Source organism: Cebidichthys violaceus, unplaced genomic scaffold, assembly GCF_023349555.1.
Source record: "Cebidichthys violaceus isolate CVI_PGR_0920_01 unplaced genomic scaffold, fCebVio1.0.p SCAF_9, whole genome shotgun sequence".
Lineage (NCBI taxonomy): Eukaryota > Metazoa > Chordata > Actinopteri > Perciformes > Stichaeidae > Cebidichthys > Cebidichthys violaceus.
Window position 1 is genome coordinate 10,834,744 of NW_027176975.1, and position 23,104 is coordinate 10,857,847.

Genomic DNA, 23,104 nt, shown 5'->3' on the forward strand with positions numbered 1-23,104 from the left:
TATAGGTGCCCGATCATTTTTGAGGGACCAAGGAATACTGAAAAACTGTATTAATAAATATTCATTTAGCGTGTGTACTCTGCAAGACATACAAAACAAACAGGCTATTAAAGGTATAATGTATTATCCTATGTATACACCTCATGCTGACCAAGGGGAAAAAAGAAGATATATACTTCTAAATATACATATAATAACACTGATAAATGGACATCGATCCTCCTGTCCATCCCCTTTCTGCTTTATTCTAACATCCTACTACCCAAGGTCCATACATTTCAAATTCTATTTGTTTGACACACAAAGAAAAACTAAGACAGGGAACACACGGAAAAACTAAATTAAAGAGAAGGACAGGATCAATCAGACACACAAGTTGAAATGTTTACTGCATCTGTATGAAAATCAAAGCAACAACACAGACTTGGAGAGACTGGGGGAGTATTCACAATGCAGTGTTTGTATTTAGAGTTTGTGCAGGAGATAACCAAGTTTACTGGTTTGGCAGTCTGTTCACGTCCAGATGTAGATGAAGTGGCCAAACGGGACATGATCAGGACTAATCACAGGCATTTCATATCTAAATAAACGAAGAATAATACACACATATATGCTTATAAACATACAAATACATAAACATGCATTCAGAAACAGAGGGTTCCACTGTTACCAAAGCGATTGCCAAGCAAATCACATTGGAGATAAGGGAGTCCTATTAATATGCAATGTTCTCTCTGTGTCTGTGGTTCATCATTTCTGCCAGGATCTCTTGGATAAAACAGCAATACAAGTGAACATATACAAAGCACTGTACAGTACATGATACAATACATACCGTATGTCAAAAATCATTACCCTGATTTATATTGTTTACCTTTTATGATAATCAAGCCCTGTTGTCTGTAGTCAGCCACAACAAGGCTGTGTCATAGACGAGGCTGACAGCGAGGACACGAGATGATAAACGGCTGTGCACACGTTTCATCAGATCAAGGTGGAGTCAGGTTCTATCATTGGTGTGACGACCCCTCCCTTCCACCAGGGGTCTGTGTCCTGTTTTCTCCTCAGTTTGTCTTTCAGGATGTTAATCGGCCACTGATGGGCAACACCTGAGCCTGGTTTGTTCCCAGCTATAAAGGCTGCCCCTCTTCTTTGGCTGGGTCTCCTCTCCTCCCTGCCTCCTGTTTGGAGGACCTGGCTGCTGTTTTGTTTTGTATGGGTTATTTTATAGAGCTTTTCTTTATTTCTTTATTCAAAAGCATGGTCTTTCTCATTGAGTGTCAGTGGTATTCCTGTTGACTTTGCTGTTATAAACCACATAAAACGGCTCGTTCTGCACTGACTGGCAACAACCGGCATAAACCAACTCTCATGGGCACATGCAGCTACCTGTTCCACTAACCGTGCAGAAAGCAAGGGAAGTACGCATCATAAAGCCTTGGTAAGCGGAAGTGGATGAACCTGGTTATAGAGAACCCAGTCGTCAGGGACGCCCTAAGAAGTAAAGCTAATGCACCTCATTCAACATTACACCTGGCATTCTATTGGTTGGGACATTTTCACAGGGTTATTGCACAAAAAATCTGAGAGCAAGATGTTTCCTGAGGCACACAGAGGCAGCCTGAGTGTGAGCAAAGGAGCTGAAGTGCAGTAAGATCCATACGAGCAACAATATATCCGAGTGCAAGCAAACAGTTTGAGCAGAGACGGGGCTAATCTAAAGGCAAACAGGAGGGCGAGGACAGGTTTTTGAGGTAAAGCATTACAAAATCCAAAAGGTGAAATCAATCACATGCCCTCAAATTGATATCCACGCACTTGAATAAAGAAGAAAGAAAAAAGCTGCATCATATTTTGTCATTACAAGAGAATTAAGCAAAAGCATATGGATGTGATGATCAAGAGTAAATTATTATATTCTAGAAAATGATATAATATACTGTGGATATTATTTTAATGGACAATACATTTAACAATCACAAGTCATTTGAATCTGACAAAAGAGTGTTATTAATAACAATAAGGTTGCAAAATTCGAAATTCAGAGTGCCCCCATGCGGCTCTCAACACTCTTACAGCTAACAGCGCAATATCTTACCAATAGTTGTTTGACACTTTATTAATAATCTCAATATTGTATAGAGAACCTTTAAACATAAGTAAACAATGCTAAATGATTCACAGCTGCCAGCAAGTGATGGAAATGTGCACTAACAACGGCCTGCTGGGACAAGATGTCCACTTCGTCACATTCAAGCACCATCATGCACACCAGCAGCGACACTAGAAACACACTACACACATCCGGACCTATTTACACAGCGTTACCCATGACATATCACTGCAGGAGTGCTGCAGTGAGAGGACACGGGTAAGAAAAAAAAATAAAAAATAAAAAGGTGAAAGAGATACAGCTAGAAATAGAGGGCATTAATGTGTAGCATAACTGTCAGTGGATGCAAAAAACAATGCGGAATTACACAAGCATGAAATAAATAAGAGGTAATCTGTTATTATATTCTAACCAATTGCTGTATTGTGTTCATGACGTGATACTTCATGAACTATCTAATGCAAAATGTTCCCAAACCGCATCATGGAAGCAAAGCCACTTATCTCTAAAACTACAGCAACCCTATTTCTCTGTCTATCCACCTCTCTTTCTGTGTCACACTGGGTCGATATTCCCCAGACACACATCACTGGCTCAGTGTGCCACAGTGCCAGCTTTAGGGAGCCATAAACACACTCAGGCTGAGAAAAAGGTTGGTTCTGTGGGTAGGTGGTGCCTCAATATGAGGGAGCGTGGGTAGAGCACAGCGGAGTGAATGCAGTGGTGCTTTCTTGGAAATCAACCTCCATATAGGTCATACTGTATGACATATATATTTCTTTTCTTTTTTTTTTTTAGGTATGTCAATAACAATCTATAAGCAATAGGTGTCATAAGATCAGTTAGCTTTCGAAGAATTAATAATGGTTGAGAAGAATGCCTTAAACCGTGTGGGGTTAAAGAGAGTGGTGGCTGTCTGTCCAGCTTGCAGGCAGAAGGCTGTGAAATGGAAGTGCTGGGTACGGGGAGACTGGCCATGAGGAGTCCATGTGTCAAACACTGATGAACTGGCTTAGGTTGGTAGGTGCTCTAGGTGCTGAAGAGCAGTGATGAAGAGCACAATGTGATTTCCTATCTTTCTATAGTTGAGAGGCATTACTGGTGAGGTGTGGGGTTACATGGAGATTTGAAAACCTTGTAAGTAGGTTTGTTCGTATAATTAAATATAAATTTAATAGTAACCAGCAGCAGTTTAATGTTTGCAATGTTACAGAAATTAAGAGTTTCTGAATAGACCGTGCTGGAATTCAGCACTCAGCTTTCAAAGATTCAACAGACTTTGTTCAACAATCCACATCACTGAACTCGTCTCGACAAGGACAACATCTGAAACTGTTTCCTGGCATGGCTGGTTAGAGGTGTTTTGACCTGCTATGACTTCAATCGAGTGAACTCCAATAAAATACATCTTATCTTTTAGTAGACTTGCAACTAAACATGTATCTGTAACAGGATTTCCAAGAATTTTGACATAAAAGGACATGGTTAACTTCTTGATCCTCCTTTCTGTGTGAATGAGTGAGTGACAAGAAACCATAATACACAAAGAGATAGTGAGTTCATATCAAGGTGTTAATCTATGAATCTTTTATGATGCTATTAAACCAACTGCTATCACTATAACAGCAGCTGGGAGGAGAACATAAATGTGTTTGTGAGAGGACCCAGTGGCGCACTCAGCAGGTCATTTTGGCTTGGGTGTGGCGCACAGGCAGATCTAAAAGCCCCTGAGTGACTTGCTTTTGCTGGCTGCTCTCTGTCCTCCTGACATAATCCACCACACGTATATCTCTACTGAACACTTATTGGACAGCGGCCATTCAAATCCTGCCAATGAGCCAGTCTACCCCGCCAGACATCAGAGTACAATCTGTGATCCACATGTAAACAACAGCCACCACTAACTCCACACTTTGATGGTCATTCATTACAAGGATTAAAACCAATGCACTATTTGTCAGCATTCAAGCAAACAAACATTTCAATTTGTATTTAAGAAACACAAAATGATAATCCAAATACTTAGAGATTTTCAGATTGCACTACAGGTCATGGGCAAATAATGTACATCTTACTGCACGGGTACTTTTACTTTCTGCACTTAAAGTACATTTTGCTGATAATAACATACTTGACTAAGGTTTTGAATGCAGGTATTTACTCACAATGGATTGTTTCATCAGTATTAGTACATTTACTGCAATGAAGGATCTGAATACTTTTTCATCCACTAATTACTTGTCAGTGATTTAAGTTGGGCAAACAGTTAATATACAAACAGTGGTCCCTAACCTTGGCTACAGATCCTTGAGCAGATCCAAATTGTTGTTCATATTATATACAACTACATTATATCTGTTAACTTCTGTAAACACACCAGTATGATTAAATATGATCACATCATGTATTCATCAATTAAGACCAAAGAGTTTCTTTGAGCTGTTTGTCACAAAATGTTTGACAATCAAACACACATTGTCTGTAATAGAATGATGATTGAATTTTAACCAAACTGAGCAACTTGACTCCATTTACAAGAGAAACACATTTTTAATTATTGTATTTCAAAACGCTATTAACATAATTTGTATTTCATCAGCCTCTACAGTCTGAAAAGTTTACAAAACCTGTCAGACACATGTAGAACATTCTGAGATATAGTGGAGTAGTGTTTAGTGGATTGAAAACCACCTCTAACAGACCTAGCGTCTGTGTCAGAGTGACATCCTGTCTATCCAAAGACGAGGATTGTAACCAATTAGATGTAGCGATACAATGGAGACTGGGTCCGCCCACTTACTGTCAAAAAGAAAAACTACTCGCGAGCGAGAAGGTTAAAGTTTCACGAGCGAGAGTGAATTTCGCTCGCAGAGTGATGTAAAAGCGTTCATCAAAGTAAAATGACAAGCAGTTAACACACATTTTTCTGATCCATTTTTGTCATGTTTTATTTATTTATTTACCCAATCAGAAATGTGTGTTAACTGCTCCCAAAATGACAGAACTCAAAATCTTTTAAAAGACTAATTTATTCACTCCAGCGTTAATGATAACTTGATCTTAGCCATCTCTACTGGCTAAAATCAGCTAACGTTCGAATCAAAGGCTTAGTTCACGGGGTGGATGTTCAAGACAATCAATCTTTGAACTCAGTAACACAATCTAGTTGTCTTTTTCACTTATTATGGTTTAATATTAAATTCATGTATTAATTAATATGTTTAAACTAGCAAGCTATTTCCAAGCGAATTACCGGTGAGGCTATGTTGTTTGAAGTTACTAAAAATGATTGTATAGTGACTAAGTTAGCTTATGATCCTAGGTTGTCTGTATGCATTATATTGCAAAGCAGTTAGCTAATGCTTGTATTAAAATGCCGCAAAATACATCCATGATGCAACATATTACACATAGCAATAATTCACAACTCGAACGTAATTAATCATGCACGCCATGAAACTTTAAACTTGTTTCACTTACACTTGAAGCGGGGGCGCCGCCACTACCAGACGCCATTGTTTGCTGACTTCTGACCTGTCGCCTCCGCAAATTGCGCAACTGTAACGCTGGCAGCCTCGTGGGGAGGGGAGAGGGGAGCTGCGCTTATGTGATTGGTTGAAAATGAGGCTGACATCCGATTGGCTACAGATAGGTCCATGTTGAAATAAACGCATTTGCGAATCCAGCCACATCAGGGGAGTCTCAAAAAACCCACACACAAATGTGGAGCGATCCACAAACAAATGCATACAAATCCACAAACAACTAGAAACATCCACACACAAATACATACAAATGCATAAATATATTTGTGATTTTTTTTTACATTATATAAATCGTAATTTATTTATGTGTGCATTGGAATGTATTTGTGAATTGTTCTGCATGCATTTGTGAGTCAAATTTATTTGTAAATCCTTCTGTGCGCATTTGTAAATCGAATATATTTGTGAATTGTTCTGTGCGCATTTGTGAGTCTTTCTGTGCAATTATTGAGACTGATCTGACCCCATACTTAAGTGACGTGCGGTGAGGTTCGTGGCTGGTGAGGCACTGACTCGAGTCAGATTTACAAATATATGAACCCAATGGAGAAGCTTAAATCACCATTCAATTGGCAGCTTGCACATTGACTACTGGTTGTTTTTCATATCAGCATTATTTACACACACATAGGTAAGGTACATATTTGATTCCACCGGGAGCGTTTCAGAAGCGGAGCGCTCATGGGCGCGACCCGCGAAAATTGTGAGGTCCCGCGATAATCTGTGTAACAACCCCGGATGTATAAAGAGAACAACAAACACATAAAAGGTTACTTTACCTGTCCGACGTTGAATTGCTGTTGATTTGGTCATATTTCCCTGTTTTTTGAGACATTTTTTCAGGTACTGTTTGCCCCTCTGTGCTTTTTCACTGCGGTTTCTGTCAGATCAGCAACACTAAATATGTTCTACACATACGTGAAATACATTACCTATTCTATGTAAAGAAAGGACATATAATAAAAGTGTCTACAAATATTACAGCGGTGACAAACAATGAGAAAGCAAAAGGCACGCGCTCACCAGTTTGTGAGGGATTCACAGTCTGAGGTGAGGCACAGCTCGTCGCTGCCTCACCTCACGTGTCTCCTCTGTTTGAACAGGACATGCGCTAATTCAGCGATGTTGATTATAAAAATGCTTGAAATTATTGGAATCATACAGAAATTACATTTATAGCACAGATCAGTAGAGAAATATTGCTTTCACGCATATAAATCCAGTCTCTCACTTTCTTACTTGATTATGGCATTCTACTTCTCTCTCCAGTTGTTGGATTAAAGTGATTAAAGCGGTCCCTCTCTCCTTCCTGAGACACCCATTTGGTTTTTGGTTGAGATTATGGTTCGTTTCTACACTATACAACATTCCATACACACTTTCCACGCACACACTCACCTACACTGCTGAAATGACTGACTTCACATGCTACTTTTGGTTTATGTTTGTCTCTTATGTTGCCTTAATTAAAAAAATAATTAGTTGATTTGCTTGGTTGTGTGCATCTCCCTTTCTTGTCATGGTCGTTTGGCCCAGTTTGTGACAGTTGTAACATATTTTATTACATTTTAACCTGTTCAGATCCCCCCCGGACATTCCAAAGGACATTACTTCTCTAAGATGTCTAGATCTATGATTACTGTCATCCGACTTCACCCAAATGCACAAACTCATTTGATTGGATTTCAATAAGCCCATCACAGTGTTCCACATCATCTGGAGTGGACCGCTGCTCAGGAGGAGTGCGCACGCACACACACACACACACACACACACACACACACACGTGTATGTTGACGACTTAAACCTGACCTGAACTGAATCAGTATGACAGCGTGAACTTGAACCGACCGTTATGGAACAACTTTAGCCCCGCCTAATTTATTAGGTTCATTCAAGTCAGGTTTTGGACTTTTAAGCCCCTCTTTTCTTAGCTTGCTTTATGGACCGGGCACCTGAACTTGTAATGCGTTTCGATTTTGCACGATGACTTGACAAACAAAAAGGTAATAAGTAACAGCAATGACAACATCATGACAGACACCCATGATAACATACCTTGAAAATCCAAGACATTGATTCAAGCGAAAGAGTAGCTAACAGTAGAGATGCACAGATTGCAATATTCTTGGCTGATTCTGACAAAAAATCTGTGCATTCCCACATTGGAAGCATTTATTACAGAAGCGAGTGCAGACACTTCTGTCCCATTCATAACATACCAGCATTTACCAATGGAAGGCAGTGTGTATCCACACACACCTCACACTCAAGGGAGTAAAGCCATCCCTACTCTTTGTGCTTAGTTATTTTCTAACAATGTTTTGCTTTGGTCTGCAGTAGATTTCTTGATACAAACCAATAGGGGCATTTATTTGCCAAATTTGGTTTGATCTTCAAAAACACTTTGTGGTAGATATATCGCTTGCGCTTTGTTGCTATTTGTTGCAAACTTATTTTGCTGCTCTCTACTTTCCTCTTTAATAACTTTCTTTCTCTCCCCGTCTCGTCATACTGTTTCTCTTTCAATCCCCTCCAGCAGTCAAAAGTGAATTACATTATAGTCTCATCCCACTAGCTTAATTGAATTATTTTCTGCCATAGAAACTTAGTGAACGTTTTGGCATTGAAATATTCTTATCTATCATCCAACAGCCTGCTCACTCTTCAGGAAGCACAAATTGCCTCATGGTAAAATAAAAACAAGATTTTCAACATTGATATGGCAAAAATGATCGAGCGACTAGTGGCACAATTATACGGCTGCCTCAGCTTGTTGTTTTTGGTATGCAGAGAAAATCTAATAGACAGATTAGGTAACATGATCAGATACCACTTGACATTTTTAAATGACAGGCACCAGGCAAATGTAGTACTGCAGCATAGTGTGTAGTATAGTGTAATATAATAGGATTTTGTCATTACAGGGGCAGGCTGAGCTTACAGAAAAGTTCATCAAAGTCCAATGCTTTCATTTTAATGCCAGTGCTGTTCTGGTAGTAAGCAGCAACCTAAAGGCTTGCAAGTGTGCCTCCAAATGCTCCAGACAAACCCCTGAGCAATAACTGAGGATTGACTTATGAAAAACATATGCACTCTCACACAGAGGGGTGGTCGTTCCATTGACAAAATCACCACCACTTCCTCTCTCACTTTTCACTACAAAATCACTATCTTCCTCATATACATAAGCACACAAGTCCAAAGGATCGATGCACTGGGTCATTAGCACTTTCAGTCACACAAAGAAATACACACATGCAAGGCCAAACACCCGGCTAGTTTGTTGTTTTGAGAGGCAGCAGGGCGATAAGACAACTCGACAGTAATGTCAGATGTGAGGTCTCGACGTTGTATAAAAGAATTCTGGAGAAACAAAAGGAGACTCCTGTTTGTCTGAAACAGTGTGTGGGGGCAGACAGCTGCAGTTAAAATGACATATGAAGATAAGGTCATGTTCAAACTCTACACCACTTACAGCTATCCTGGTCAAAGCCTTTTAATAAGCTTATGAAAGGTGCTTGTTAGTGACTGCAGGGGGAAAGACGATAATGATTACACAGGCTTGTGATTAGCTGAACATTTCTAAAATAAAAAGCTCTTTTGCGTTATAATGGCTTCAACTGATGTGTGGAGCAAGTCATTATTCAGCTTCCCCATTTTAATCATTAATCTGTAGCTACTCATTACACATTCATGATCAATAGCTTTCTGTGTCAGTACAGGGCAGACAAACGGTCCTGAATTATTAACTGATAATATATGAGCAGGTAATTACATTTCTACTGAGGACAGTGTGATAGGTCCTAAAAATAAGTATCATACTTTATGAAAAAAAAATAAACTCACGGCTTTGAGGATGAAGGAAAAAAAACATTACTCTGATTATCACTTAAAAGAGGAAACTGAATTCCACCTTAAGTAATAATTGTGGCAGCATATTAACCCCTCCCTATTAACCTTATAATCAAGTGGTCATTCTGAAAGTTTCCTTCCTCTTGGTGCTCACTGCTTCACTGATAAAGGAGGACCTACAGCACATTGCCTCTCAAAAGGGCTGCTATTAAGGACACCACCGCGAAAGAGGCTCACTGATGCTTGTCATGAGATGTGAGAACAGGAGAGGAGAAAAATGTAGTCGAGCCGCCCATAAAACCCAGAGTCATGCTTGAGCTGCAGCCCTGGAGCAGCCTCATGCTCACATTGTGGGCACTGTGTGTGCGTAGTGTGGGAGCTGCTGGCCTATGCGTAGTGTCAGGACTGACTGATGGTTGCAGCTCTGGGGTTTCCCATTACCCAGAATGCAATCTGCTCAAGAGGATGTATTGGCTGTAAAAGGCTGCAAAGACAAGAAACTCCATCATGAGATGCTGGCAGACGGACTGAGAGCCTGTCTCATTAAAATTGCACACAGCCACACACGTGGATGCCTCTGCCTCTCACTGCTTTACGCTGCTTTGGAGTTTACATCACTGTCCTCCGCTGACATTAACCCAAAATGAACCTTCATTAATGTGCGACGTGATCTTGCTGCAATTAAAATGCAACGCTTGAGATACCGTAACAGCAAGTTCGTTTGCATAATACAAGCGGAGCTGAGTGAGCAGAAACAAAAATATAGCAGAACACTGGACAGCATGTGGGGGGATAGCATCAGGAGGTGAGAAAGCAATGAAGGGGACTTGAAATAAAACAAGAGACGACATGCCAACTGTGGCGTCAAGCTCCGGCTCTCTCACTGCTTTCTTAAGGAACTGTTGTGCGGCAGACAAGATAATTAGGCTCGCTGTAGACTCATCGGTCTCCACACTAATATTAGTCCTTTAAAGATGCGCGCACACAGCACACGTGTAGTGTCTAACAAACACAAGTGCCAGCACACTCTAGTAACAATGGGTAAGGACTAGGAATCAGGACAGTGCTGCACATAATCCATTATAGCTAGTGCAACCAGTAGTTATACAGAAATTACATTTAGACTTAATTTAACCATTCACAAAATGTTATTAAATATTAAGTCTGTAGAAATATATTGTGAGGAGCTTCCTTCACATCAGGGATTGGAATACTGTGTCTACGGTAAATGTATCTGAACGGAGGATGGTAGACAGCAGCTTGTGGTCAAGAATTAATGATAGGATACACCCACAACAGTTGCGAGCTTTCCAGTGTCTACACAATAAGAAATCAAGGTACAGGAATGGACCTGAAATAGTACATATGCTTTGTCGCTCCAGCTAGTAGGGTACAAGCACTGTACCTTCAACATTGGTACATTGTGCTCATGTACTCTTATTCGGACTCGCATACCACTACTTGACGTTAACTTTTTAAAAACGAGGCCTATTTGCAGGCCTCAGCTCGAATAAAGATAAGAAATGCCTAATTGAGTGTATAATTAAATTTAAAAAATATATATATATTTTTTTTATATATTTTTGAGATGTGAAAAGTCATGGAAATATCAGTATACATGTTACAGGTTAACATAAGATAAGGATGGAACACAGTACAACTTGGAAAATTCAAAAACTCGCCCTGGAAAAACAGCAATTTCAGGATATTGGTTTTTGGAAATTATGGAAATCCAAGATTTAAAATATTCCCAGCTCTTATAACAACTGATAAAGGCTCTCTATACACAGTTATACATAGATACAGTGAAACATTTATAAAATATAGAGCATATAAAATTAAAAAACTGATTAAATATTCCAATATTTGAATAAAAAAGTATTTTTAAATTCAAAAACACTCTATATCACTTCTATGTATCACTCCTGATGTTCAATGAATCAAAAGACAGAAGATTGGACCTTTTTTGAGTGTTTTAAGCTCTTTCTAAGCCCTTTTTAGTTGTTTAGTTTATGGTCACATACTGCTTCAGATTCAGCCCACTCTCTCTGTTCAGGGCTGTATCTCAGCCCCCCTTTCTCCGATGTTCACCATTGAGACCTCCTTCGAACCGTAGGAGCCAATAGAATTGCCTGGAATTGAAAGCTAGATGATTGACAGCACTATTAGCCAATGGGAATGATAAACGTCCCATCTGATGGCAGATCTGAAATCTAATTTGCTGAGCTTCCAACCCTCCCAAGAAGCCGAGGAGTGTCGGAGAGACACGAATCGAACGGATTCACACGGAGCACATGCAGCTGGACATACCAAGCAGTGGAAGTACGGAGATATTTCATTTTTTCGCTGAGATTCGACCAAAAGTGAGTACAATATTCGATGAAAGCTGTGTGACTTTTTGTGTTCGAAGCTGAATATCTCTGCGATGGTTTACCGGAGAGAGAAATGGAAGATATGTCCGTAATCTCCGTCAAGCGGACGTGCTTTTTCATGCTGCATGTTCGTAGGTAGCACGTTGCTAACGGAGTGTAGCAGCTGTTTTCTCCGGTCTTTTCCAGTCATATCGAGTATGATTTATGATATTTTGTTATTTGTTTGCTTGGCTGATGGGAGATGTGTTTGTCTCATGTAGAAGTGACCGAGTTCATGTTGTTCCCAGGACGCTGAGGTTTCTGCAGAACTATAGCATCATTATATTCGTTCTTCGTGGGTTCTCTGCCAGTTACTTTTAACACAAAACTCTCTAAGTTTTTATGTACTCTGCGTCCAAATGGGGGACCCTCGGGCTTATTTAATAAACTGCCACGCTGCAACAATAGCCCAATGCACAAACAGGTTAAATCCATCATTTACATTGTATGCAAAAAACAGGCATATCCCAGTTCACCTGTCCGGGACAGTTACAGTAGCAGCCACAGTGTTGCATACATCGTCATGGACACATGCAGCCACTTTCCCAATAAGTCTCACTGCATCAATTAGTTTAGCTGCAAGGTTTTAGCTGAGTATTTGCCGGGCATACTTCCAACAGTGTAATGCAAGACAAAGTACTATGTGTGTACAGACAGAGAGCATGTGTGTGATGGTGAGTGAGAAGTCACAGTAACAGTACAGCTGTGAAAGCAGCAGTGCAATGTGTGTACAGTTTATTTTGTCGGTAATTAAATGCTACAAGTTCCTGTGTCTTGCTTATCAGCTAGCTGATGACTAAAGTGAAGGGGTTAACCTTATAGTTAACAGCTCAGGCACACTTAAGGTGGGCTAACATTAATGTTGAATACTAAAATGTCAGCAATAACATCATGTTGTATATTAACTTTGTTACATTCAGAAAGTAAGGAACATCTGATGAATAAAACATGTTTTAAAAGTCATCATTAGAACTGTAATAGTGTATGCAAGTACCTGTACTTGGTCTGAAAAATAGTGGTCCCCTGAATCCAGACAGTAGACCTCAGCCCTTTCCTCTATAGACTGAGGCCTCAATGAGGGAGCCACACACACACACACACACACACACACACACACACACACACACACACACACACACACACACACACACACACAAGGTTTTGTAAGATGGGAAGTGAGGTGATCATGCCTTAGGGGATGGAAAAGATTCACCTTCTTGTACCTCAGCTAGAGGGAAGTAGAAATAAAGACAGAGAGGGCAGTCTGCTTTTATCTGAGGTCACCTTTAAAGCTGCAAAACGTCCCATTGGCTGCTCAGATATGACAGCTAGGTCAAAGTCAGGGCCATGGGGACACAACGGGGTCTTTACAACATAGGATAAGTAAAAGAGAAATTCAAAGCAAGATTATTTGACAGTTAAAATTTGCTGGGCTGGAGCAATAAACCAGAAAAGACATCATGTGGCTATCATTACTGCACCTTCTTATTCACTCCTTTTGATGTCCCTCTTCCTGCAGTTTAAATTCAATACATTATCATCACAGGCAGGTGTATACAAACAAAGGCAGGATTAGACTTGAAAACCACATCATCAGGGTAAATGCTTATGCTGAACAAGTTGTTCCAGTTGTTAAAACAACTGTGAAATACATTAATCTACTTCATTCATCCATATACAATGCTTATTTTTCTTATTTTGTCATAATATTAAAACCATTTCATGTGTTGGCTGGTTCTCCTGGCAACAAATGGTGAAATGGTTTGTGCAGCCTATAGATAGACTAATGACAACCAGCAAGTTATGTGGTTGTATCAAAAAAGCTCTTGTGTGTTGAACACCAGACAAGTGAGGGATATCTCCTCCTTACTCCCATTAAGCAATCTTCTGAGAATGAGGGAAATCCTCCCTCAGAAGTCTGTGTACTGTGATGGCTCAGCGAGAGGAAAACCAGCCTCCAAGCACCACAAGAAGAACAGAGAATTAAAAGGTGCCTACAATAGATGGTAAATGGCTGTCCTGAATATAGATAAACATATACTGTGCAACCTATAACGTAAACAAATCACAAGAAGACTTTCACCTTGAACTCAAAGAAAACGTGTTTAAATACTACGGAAATAAGTGTCAATCAGTGTTCTCACTCAGTAAAAGCTACAGTAGGGTGAAATACAGTATAAGATCATCATAAGGTGAGCTACTACATGTACATAAAAACTTCATGCACAAACCTTCAGGCTTTATGGTAATAGACAGTGACCATAAAGGGCTAAAAAGCGGTTGGACAATTGTTTTCAAATTTTTTGCTGCCATTGCTGATTCTCTCTCAGTCTTCAAAGGCACATTATTTGTATTCACTTACAGGATTTCCATACTTGTATCTCCTCAAACTGAGGAAATTATGTAATAGCAACAGGTCCTTCGATTGGCTGTGAGAGCTGTCCATTTCTAGTTGCCCTTGTTCACTGGCGCAGGCACAAAAATGTTCCTTTTAAGACAAAGGGACATCATCGGAAGAAGGCAAAGCTCTTATGTGGAACCAGATGCGCCTCGTCACTGAGGCCCCCTCCCTCTTTTGTTTCTGACTAGTCAACCTTGCCCCTGGGTTCATACATCACTATGATGCATGGACCAGGGCTGCTGTGTCAGACTACCTGCAATCCCAGCACGCAATATATTTCACAGTGATACCGCACAACTGAAAATCAGACATCAGCCACCTGGCTTGACGCCACACTAGTTAAGGTGACTCTAATGACGTGATGAACATGTCAGTCTGCATGTTGAGGTCTTACTTGGCTTCAGTACAGTTATATTTAGTTTCACTTCCAGGTTCACTGGATAAGAATATTTGAAAATTCCATATTGCATAAGCATTTCTGAAAAGAAAGTTCCTTAAAATACTTTGCAGACAAAACTGGAAACCGTCTGTCATTTATAATTCATGTAGGGATTTTGGTGAAACAATAGAAACCACAACGGCTTCCCGCAGAAAGCTACTTTTATTTAACAACTGACAAGGGAGCCTCGACCGGTTGGTTAATGGAAAATCCCACCAATCCTTCTGAGATTTATTCTTCGCCTGCTGTACGACAGCAGCAACACGTGAATATCCTGATAGTACAACATGTAAAGACTTAAACTGTTGTATTCATTTCAGAAAAGGTCTTTTCTGAACACTGTGTGACAAAACAACATGCGTTACAACACTTTTGTTATTACAACATTATTGCTCATATCAAATTCAATCCACTATATTTCTTGATATTTTACACTTTCTCTCTCATTATAATGAGCCGTCTTGACGGACTCGGGACCGGACAGGTGAGCTCTGAGCATCAATGCTCATTATTCCGGGGAGACAGGTAGTCGGGCAAAATGTACAGCAGGGAGCATGGCAGCTTATTTGGATCCATCGTCATGGTGACTTCTACAACCACTAATGAAAGCCCTAAATCCGTCACTATCCAAACCGCTGTCTGGGAGAGTTTATAAGAGAATCTCTGGCGTTGCCCGTTTTTGCTGGCTGGCCTTTCCACTATGCAAGACATAACTGAGTGTTTATTAACAGTATGAGAGCTTTCTGTCCTGCACCTAAAATCACTCCAGAGAAGAGGGAAAACCCTGTTTAGCAGAGGGGTTGAGTTAATATCTTTCATACCCGTGCAAAGAGTAGATAAACTACTTACCACAATGGGAGAAATAGAAATGTGCATTTTATTGAACGACTCAAGATTGCACTACGGAAACATGCCTGCTGCTGCTCCACTGACTAACATCAAACATCACAAAGTGCCACTCATGCTTCTTTTGAGTCTCTAACTTTGGTTCTTTAAAGCTACTAAATCAAATATTTATCACAAAATGCAGAAACATGTGAGAGAGTATGGGCTGCATAGAAAAATGTACAATTCTCTATCGTCTTTACTTGCACTAAAAGCCTTGATCACACTGCCAGTAACACTGGGATAGAGAAGTTAAGACCCGCACTATGATTTAGTCATACAATACAAAAGTAACCAGGAGATCATAGTATTGCCTCCGAGTGTGATAATGTTGTAGCTTAAGCCACAGCTGAATTCTTTTCATGCCTAGATGCACAGGAAATGTGCCGCATCATTCCTCGTGATTTCATCTCACTTCACGCACTGAAAATGTGAGTGTGAGCCGTGAGGACGAGACGTGTGATCTAATAAAACCCTACATGGGGAGAGAGACAGAGAGAAGAAGCGGAGTGAAATGTGAGAACAAAAGAAGAGAGGTGAAAAGAAGGAGGGGTAGTACCAAAAGAAATATTACATTGACAAAAAGAGGCCTATATAAAGATAGGAGTGGACACCTAAAGATAGAAGACAAATATAGGATACAATAGCATAAGACAGTTCAGTTCTTTGAGGTTGATAGCATCCTGTGTGCCGGACCGCCTGTGACAGCGACAAAGCAATTGCTTTAATTTGGTCGGCTAAATAAAGCTGTCCACGCCGTCTCCCCACATAAAACTCAAAGCTGTTGAGCTAACAGGAAGAATAAACAGAGCTCCTACCGGTTCGATCTCGGATGGCCAGGTTGTTCCCTTTCTTCAGGATGATATCCAGCTGGTACATGGCTGGACTGGGAGGCTGAGGTGGGGGCTCTGCATTACTGGGTCCCACTATGTTGATGCCCTGTAGAGAGAAGACGTTATACTAGTCATACAGGTTTACCAGTGCTGTCAAACTTACTCCTGCATTTTGACTTTAAATAAGAAAAAGAAACTTCTGTTTGAGGAAAGGAGAGGAGACTTACAGTACATACGTCAGGGAGACATCCGTGTAGAAAATATGAACACAAACTAAACCACAGAGTAGATTAAAAATATCAAAGAGACTGAAAGGGTCGAAAGAAAGAAATCCTCAAGCTTTGGAAAGTCAATACATCACATAAAACGTGTACTCATAGCTAGCATGCCGCCTTCTTGGGAAGCTTCTGAGTGTCAGGCTCATCTCTGTGGCTTTGCATGTCACATTGCAGCCCTGAGGTCAGTGCTGCACTCCACTTTGACAGGAAGCCCCCAATGGCTCTTATCGTGGTTTCCCTTGGAGCTCGAGGGCCCATTAGCAAGCCACATGAATAACCAGGCTATGCGCTGAGATTCACTACAGCTTACTTTCTTTCTCCATCTCATCTTATTTTCATTCTTTGCCCCTCAATTCTCTCTCTCTCTCAACCCGTGTGTGGGCAGTCCTGTCATGTCTATAGCTATGGTACTCTGAGATGAGGCTAAGAATAACTATATACGATCAGAAAAATGCTAGTGGGCCGCTGAGAGGCTACTAGCAGACTACCAAGGCTACTGTAGCATGAGAGCACCTCTCACTAAAAAGCTATCAGGGTCAGAATGCAAATGAAAAAAAAAGGAGAAAGAAGACGCATTAGACCCAATAACTCATTAAAATGCACTCTTACTCATAATGCCGTCCTAGCATTTCATGCAATTGTTATCAACAACCCTCCAGAATAATGTCTGACTGCCGTTAAACATAAGCTGACCGTGGACTATTGTCAATGGAAATCCCTGTAATAACAGTGAAGGAGAGATAACTCAACCCAGTCTGCATTTCTATGTGCAGCATGATGGTGTTCTGTTCTTCCACTCTTTAGGGACAGCCCTACACTGAGGCTACCGGTTACTAATAGTGAGTCTATACTTGTAGTCCCAACGTATTATAACAGTTATCTTGGGCTCCCCTCAGGAACTCCTAATATGATCATTCATAATGAATGTTATTCTTAACTATCATTTGAGACAAACTACCTGAAACAAGCCCACATTTGTAGCAAAGATTGTAGGAAACCGTTGCATCAATATAGAAAATGGCCTTAAAATACTACTACTACTACCATTACTACTACTACTGTTTGTAGTTGAGGCAACAGTATTTCAGCACTGGAAGCCCATTGACACCTGCCAAATGGTATTATTACCGCCGTTTCCACGTTAATAATTCATCAAACCTATGATTATGGACATTAAAATGTATATGTGTGGAGAGTAGCACAGACGACACACAGCAGCCTTTCAAACCACAGCAGTTAGGTGATGAATGTGGAGCCTGGAGCTTCCAAATCTCCATGGAAAAGTCAAAGCAAAACAATTTCAGCTTCACAGCACTTGCTCAAACAAGCAAAACACCAGAGGGAGGGAGGGGGGGGGGGGGTGTAAGTGTTTCTTTTGGGGGGAAAGGAAAAAATTTTAAATATCCACACAAAAAAGTGTAATCTGTTCAGCTCAACAAATATGTGGAGAAATTCAATGTGAACATTCAGGGACGGACAGAGTTAAAGCTGTGTGTTCCGATAGGTTAAACCTAAGGTCAACAGTGAATTTAAGTCACTGTAATTGAGCTGTGAGTGGATACAACCAATAGGATTGGACAACAGTTGCTGAAATCTGACCATTTGTCTACGAACGCAACAAAAAAACGGTGACACAATGTCGAGTCGGGTCACATCATAACCCACAGCGATTAGGAAAAAGAGGGTAATCCCTGGACACACTGTGCCTACAGAAAAACGCCAGTGCTCATGTTTCTTCTCCTCTGTTGCACATGTATGACATCTTCATGTATTTATTGTGTGTAGTACTACTTACAGACACACAAGCTCATATACCCACAGATGTGCGTTATAACGTTATAGGGAGCACAAGATTTGAAATAGATTTGCAGATAGTGCAAGCTCTTTGAGTGAGCGACAGTACGAATGGAAGGATCAATGAAATCTTTGCTAAAAACAAACAAACAGGCTGCCCAGTAACAACTGTTGAAACCATGTAAAGAAAGAATGAAGCCAGCCGTTAAAGACTACGGTTACTTTACATTGCATATCCAAACTCACGGGTAAGAAGGGCGTCACCAGTTGGCCTATACAACAAACAGCAGCAAAGTACAATATTGGTAGGCTACATCTTTTAGAGCCACTAGAGTATAAACAAGTTAAAGCTAGTATTGACAGAAACATAATGACCATCACCCTGGTCCATCCTTTGGGACACACTCTGCCCAGAGGATTCGTATCCACTGTGTCCCCTGAATCCAGACAGTAGACCTCAGCCCTTTCCTCTATAGACTGAGGCCTCAATGAGGGAGCCACACACACACACACACACACACACACAGGAAAGAAAGGGCAGCCCAAGGTCCATCCCACTCCACCTGCTCTGTGTTTCCCCATGTGATTCCTCGAAGCTGACAGAGAACTAAACAATTGCTACCACAACCTAATTTTTGGTCCCTCTCCCGTCCCAGAGGGCACTAAACATTCTGCGTGACCTTACAGATCAACAGACTGAGATGAAGCACAGGACAGAGAAGCACAGACACACACAGTGTATTTGCAATTTAAGTATTCGGCTGTGACACACAGATGACATATACCCAAAAAGCAAGGTTACGAGATTGTATTCAAGCTTTCTGAGCACAAAGATTATTATTTATTCTCATTTAAGATGTGCATACTAAAGATAAAATCAGCCTCATCTAATAGAAAAATATAGCACAGTCTCTGCGATTAAATACCATTCAGCAGCACGATGTAAATACAGGAAAGAAAGGAGTTCCATTACAGTTGCATGGCACCAACCCAGTGAGAGTCAACCATCAGAGCACTTAAGATTTACATTAAACAATCCCTGGAGAACTACGCTGGAAAGTGCTCTTTGTATTTGGACACAAGCCTTCGGCATTTCACAGAAAACACTTCTGACTGAATCCCAACTGAACCCATTAAAACATCAATCAATATAAATGTCCTTTTCCATTAACTGAATACTACTTTGAAACGGGAGCTCAGGAACGCATTGAAAATATTGATGGAGACATTGCATCCTTCCATCATCACCAGGGGGCCGTTCACATACATACGTGATTCACATGCATACATATTCATACACACGATGAATCAGAGAGCGGAAAGCTGGTCCTTCATCAATAACTAAGACAGATGATGCATCACACTTAAAAGGATGAGAGTAAATATTCAATAAGATATTCCACACCAGCAGACTCCAGCCAGAAACAATCTGCTGCCAACAGTCCGAGAGGAAGGGCTGTAAAAGATTCAGGAGTAGATTATCTGGATATACTACACCAGTCTCCGGGACACGTTATGAAGCCATAAAAACTACTTAGTCAAACCGCCTCGCTTCTATTGACTCCGTTCCATTCAACTTTAATTAAAGTCGAGCTGTACATTACAACTCACATAGACCCCACACACAATGCCACAGCTTGAGCAGAGCAACAGTTTTAGTAGTAAAAACATTCATCTGGTCGTAAGAGAAAACTTTCGGTGTTTAGCTGATGAATTTTACAGCACTGACATCTTTTCACTGACACATTTGTGCAGCAAACTGAAAGTGAATCCATGACCTTTGGATGTATTTTGGGTTCAATTGAATTGATATCTGTATGTCAAAACTCACAAAAAGGAAAAGTGTGGCAATTGTCAGAAGACTAAGTTGGTCATCTGGCAGCTTTAAAATGTTCCATCTTTTTTCAGCACCAAGTGTCGGCCGGCACTAGTGGCTCTTCACCGAGGATGTACTCACAACCACCACATGACCCAGAACTCTGCACTCCCTGACAAAAATGATCCTCAAGCTCTGGGTGAAAGTAGCCAGTAGTGAAAGGTTTAAAGCTAACCCCACAAAGAAAACTGGGGTAGTGATAAAATGGGATAACATTGAAAAGAAACTTCTGAATGTAATTTATTATCACAACAATAAACATAGTTACTGGAAATAAGCGTGTATATGCAGTTTTAAACATGGGGGGGGAATAAGCTAAAAATAGGCAATAGATTCCTTTCCCATTGCCAATAGACCACAGTCTGTTTTTTACTAGGGTTAGTAAACAGTGAAAACATATTTGTTTATGTCTGTACATCAGTCACTTTCAATTCAAATGGAAAGACAAATATGATTAATAAGAAGACGGTTTTGATGAGGTTTTTTTTAACCACAATCAACAGGTACAATTACTGGTGTGCTGGAAAAGGGGCTGGAGCCCATAAATACCTGTGACTACTGCAGAGTAATGAATGCCAATTGTAACTTTTCACACTTGTGACGACCCTCCTCCTATCATGCACTGGGTGCCCGCGTTGTGTTTCCTGTGTTGCAGGTGGTGATTGGAGGGTCGTCAGCCGGATGAGCAGCACCTGTGCCGGTGTGGCTGGGGGCCTTACAAATACCCTGTTCAGTTGGCAGCGAGGGGTTGGAAGGAAGATCATTGTTGACGGGCTAATGACCGTTGGTGCTGTCGTGGCGTAATCTGCTGGGAACATTGTGTTACCTGTGTTTGGCGAGACAAATAAATTGTTTCTTTTTGGCCGCTAGCTCGTTATCTCCCTGTTCTTGTTTCAGTCTATGAGCCGGGCTGTGACACACTGAAGAGAAAAAGCCAGATGTTAGTGGGGTTTTGCATTGGGAAAGAAGGCTTATGACTGCGCTGATCATTGTTTAAGCTTTTCTTCGAGCAGAGCCCTGCAGTTAAAGCTCGACTGCTGCTTGAAAGAAGAGAACTGGTCCACTGGGAGATTTTTCTGAAAGTTCACATTTAAAATTGAAAAAGGGCAAACAGATAAGTAACAGCTGCTGAGTAAACTTTCTTTTTGGGTTATTAACCAGAGTCATATTTCTTCTCCTGGATTATATGTCATGACAGTGGTGTCTTTATGGAGGAGGAAGCCTGTATTTAGCCCTGGGCTCTGTGTGGAGCCAGACACTCATTTCTCAAAGAGATGGCAGGTCATTTCCAGGCTCTGCAGCTCCTTGCATAACAATAACCTGTCCCTCGCTTTGCTCATTAACAAGGCTGTGTGACGGTTCTCTTTCTGTTGAGGTGCCACTTCCTGCTACCAAACATAAAACCTATTTTTTGTCTCTACCTGCTTTGACCATCCACTTTTAAGTCCGAGAATCCTGTCATCTTTAGGTCTTTTCATTTACCGTTATCTTTCTGTGGGTCGAACAACTTCAGAGGAATAACTCGATGTCTTTAAATTGCAAGTGATTGTTAGTTTGCTTTTAAGTGTCATATCAAGTACTGTCCGTAAGGTTGGACCAGATCAACCCATGCACATCACGTCAGGCAGCACAAGAGGCTACAAAGTGTCTTTTTAGAAAATAAATTGTGAACGTGTGCGAGCAGCAGCGGACCTCTGAGTCTTTGCTAGCTAAGCTGCAAAAGCAACATGCTCAGAAGATGTTGGTTCTCTTTGGATCGACCTACATATGTGAACAAACATTCTCCGTGATGAAGTTTAACAAATCCAGATCGTCTCTCGCTGACGATCACCTGTCAGCTGTCTTTCACACATTCAACCTGACTCCAGTGCACTTGTTCAAGCCCAACACAGACTAGATTTCTCGCACTGAACTGAAAAACAGAAAATTAGGTGATTGGACTACAAACAATAGTGATAAAAGTACAAATTTTGCAGAAACATGTCAGTCAACCCTGCCAGTGTTTTACTATTATATATGGATATTACATATGTATATTTTTTGGATCATTATTCCTGCTGCAGATGTTTCAGGTGGAGCTCATTTTAACTTATATATACTTAGTTTGGGTAGTTAGGAAAGATTTAAAAAAGTATAATGTTTAAAGTCATTAAAGCTGCCAGACAAATGTAGTGGAGTAAAAAGTACAATATTTCCCTCTGTGATGTAGTGGAGTGGAAGTACAAAGTTGAATAAAATGGAAATACTCAAGGAAAGTACCTTGAATTTGTACATAAGTACAGTACTTAAGCAAATATACTAGTTATATTCCACCACTGATCATAGCATTTACTCTTTCCACTAACAGCTTATCAAAACCATACAATGTACTGCTTTTTATAAAGAGGTGGAATAATATAGAGCAGGGTTGAGCTCAGTCTGTTGGTCCGGCCCTCCACAACAGTCCCTGTTTCTCAAAATAATTGCCCACCCCTGCCCTAATGGATTGATTTCTTTGTATAAATAAATCAATGAATGATCATTTGCATAAGACATTACTAATTCATTTTAGCCAGTTGAAATATAACTTACTCCTGGGCTTCATTTTTTAGTGTAACGAATGTGAACAAATTAATAAACTCATACACAGTCCGTTTCATTCTACTCGCTGAAAACCAAGACCAGCTCTTCAAAG

General features: G+C 40.5%; 1 protein-coding gene across 6 annotated transcripts in view; it reads right to left on the reverse strand.

The window, feature by feature from the left end:
- Positions 1 to 23,104, reverse strand: part of mctp1a (multiple C2 domains, transmembrane 1a) — a 126,205-nt gene that overhangs the window by 69,519 nt on the left and 33,582 nt on the right. For all 6 annotated transcript variants that reach the window (XM_068703074.1, XM_068703072.1, XM_068703073.1 and 3 more), the window contains exon 2: positions 16,468 to 16,588. In XM_068703074.1, the coding sequence (XP_068559175.1) occupies positions 16,468 to 16,588 (121 nt within the window). The remainder of the gene's footprint in view (positions 1 to 16,467; positions 16,589 to 23,104) is intronic.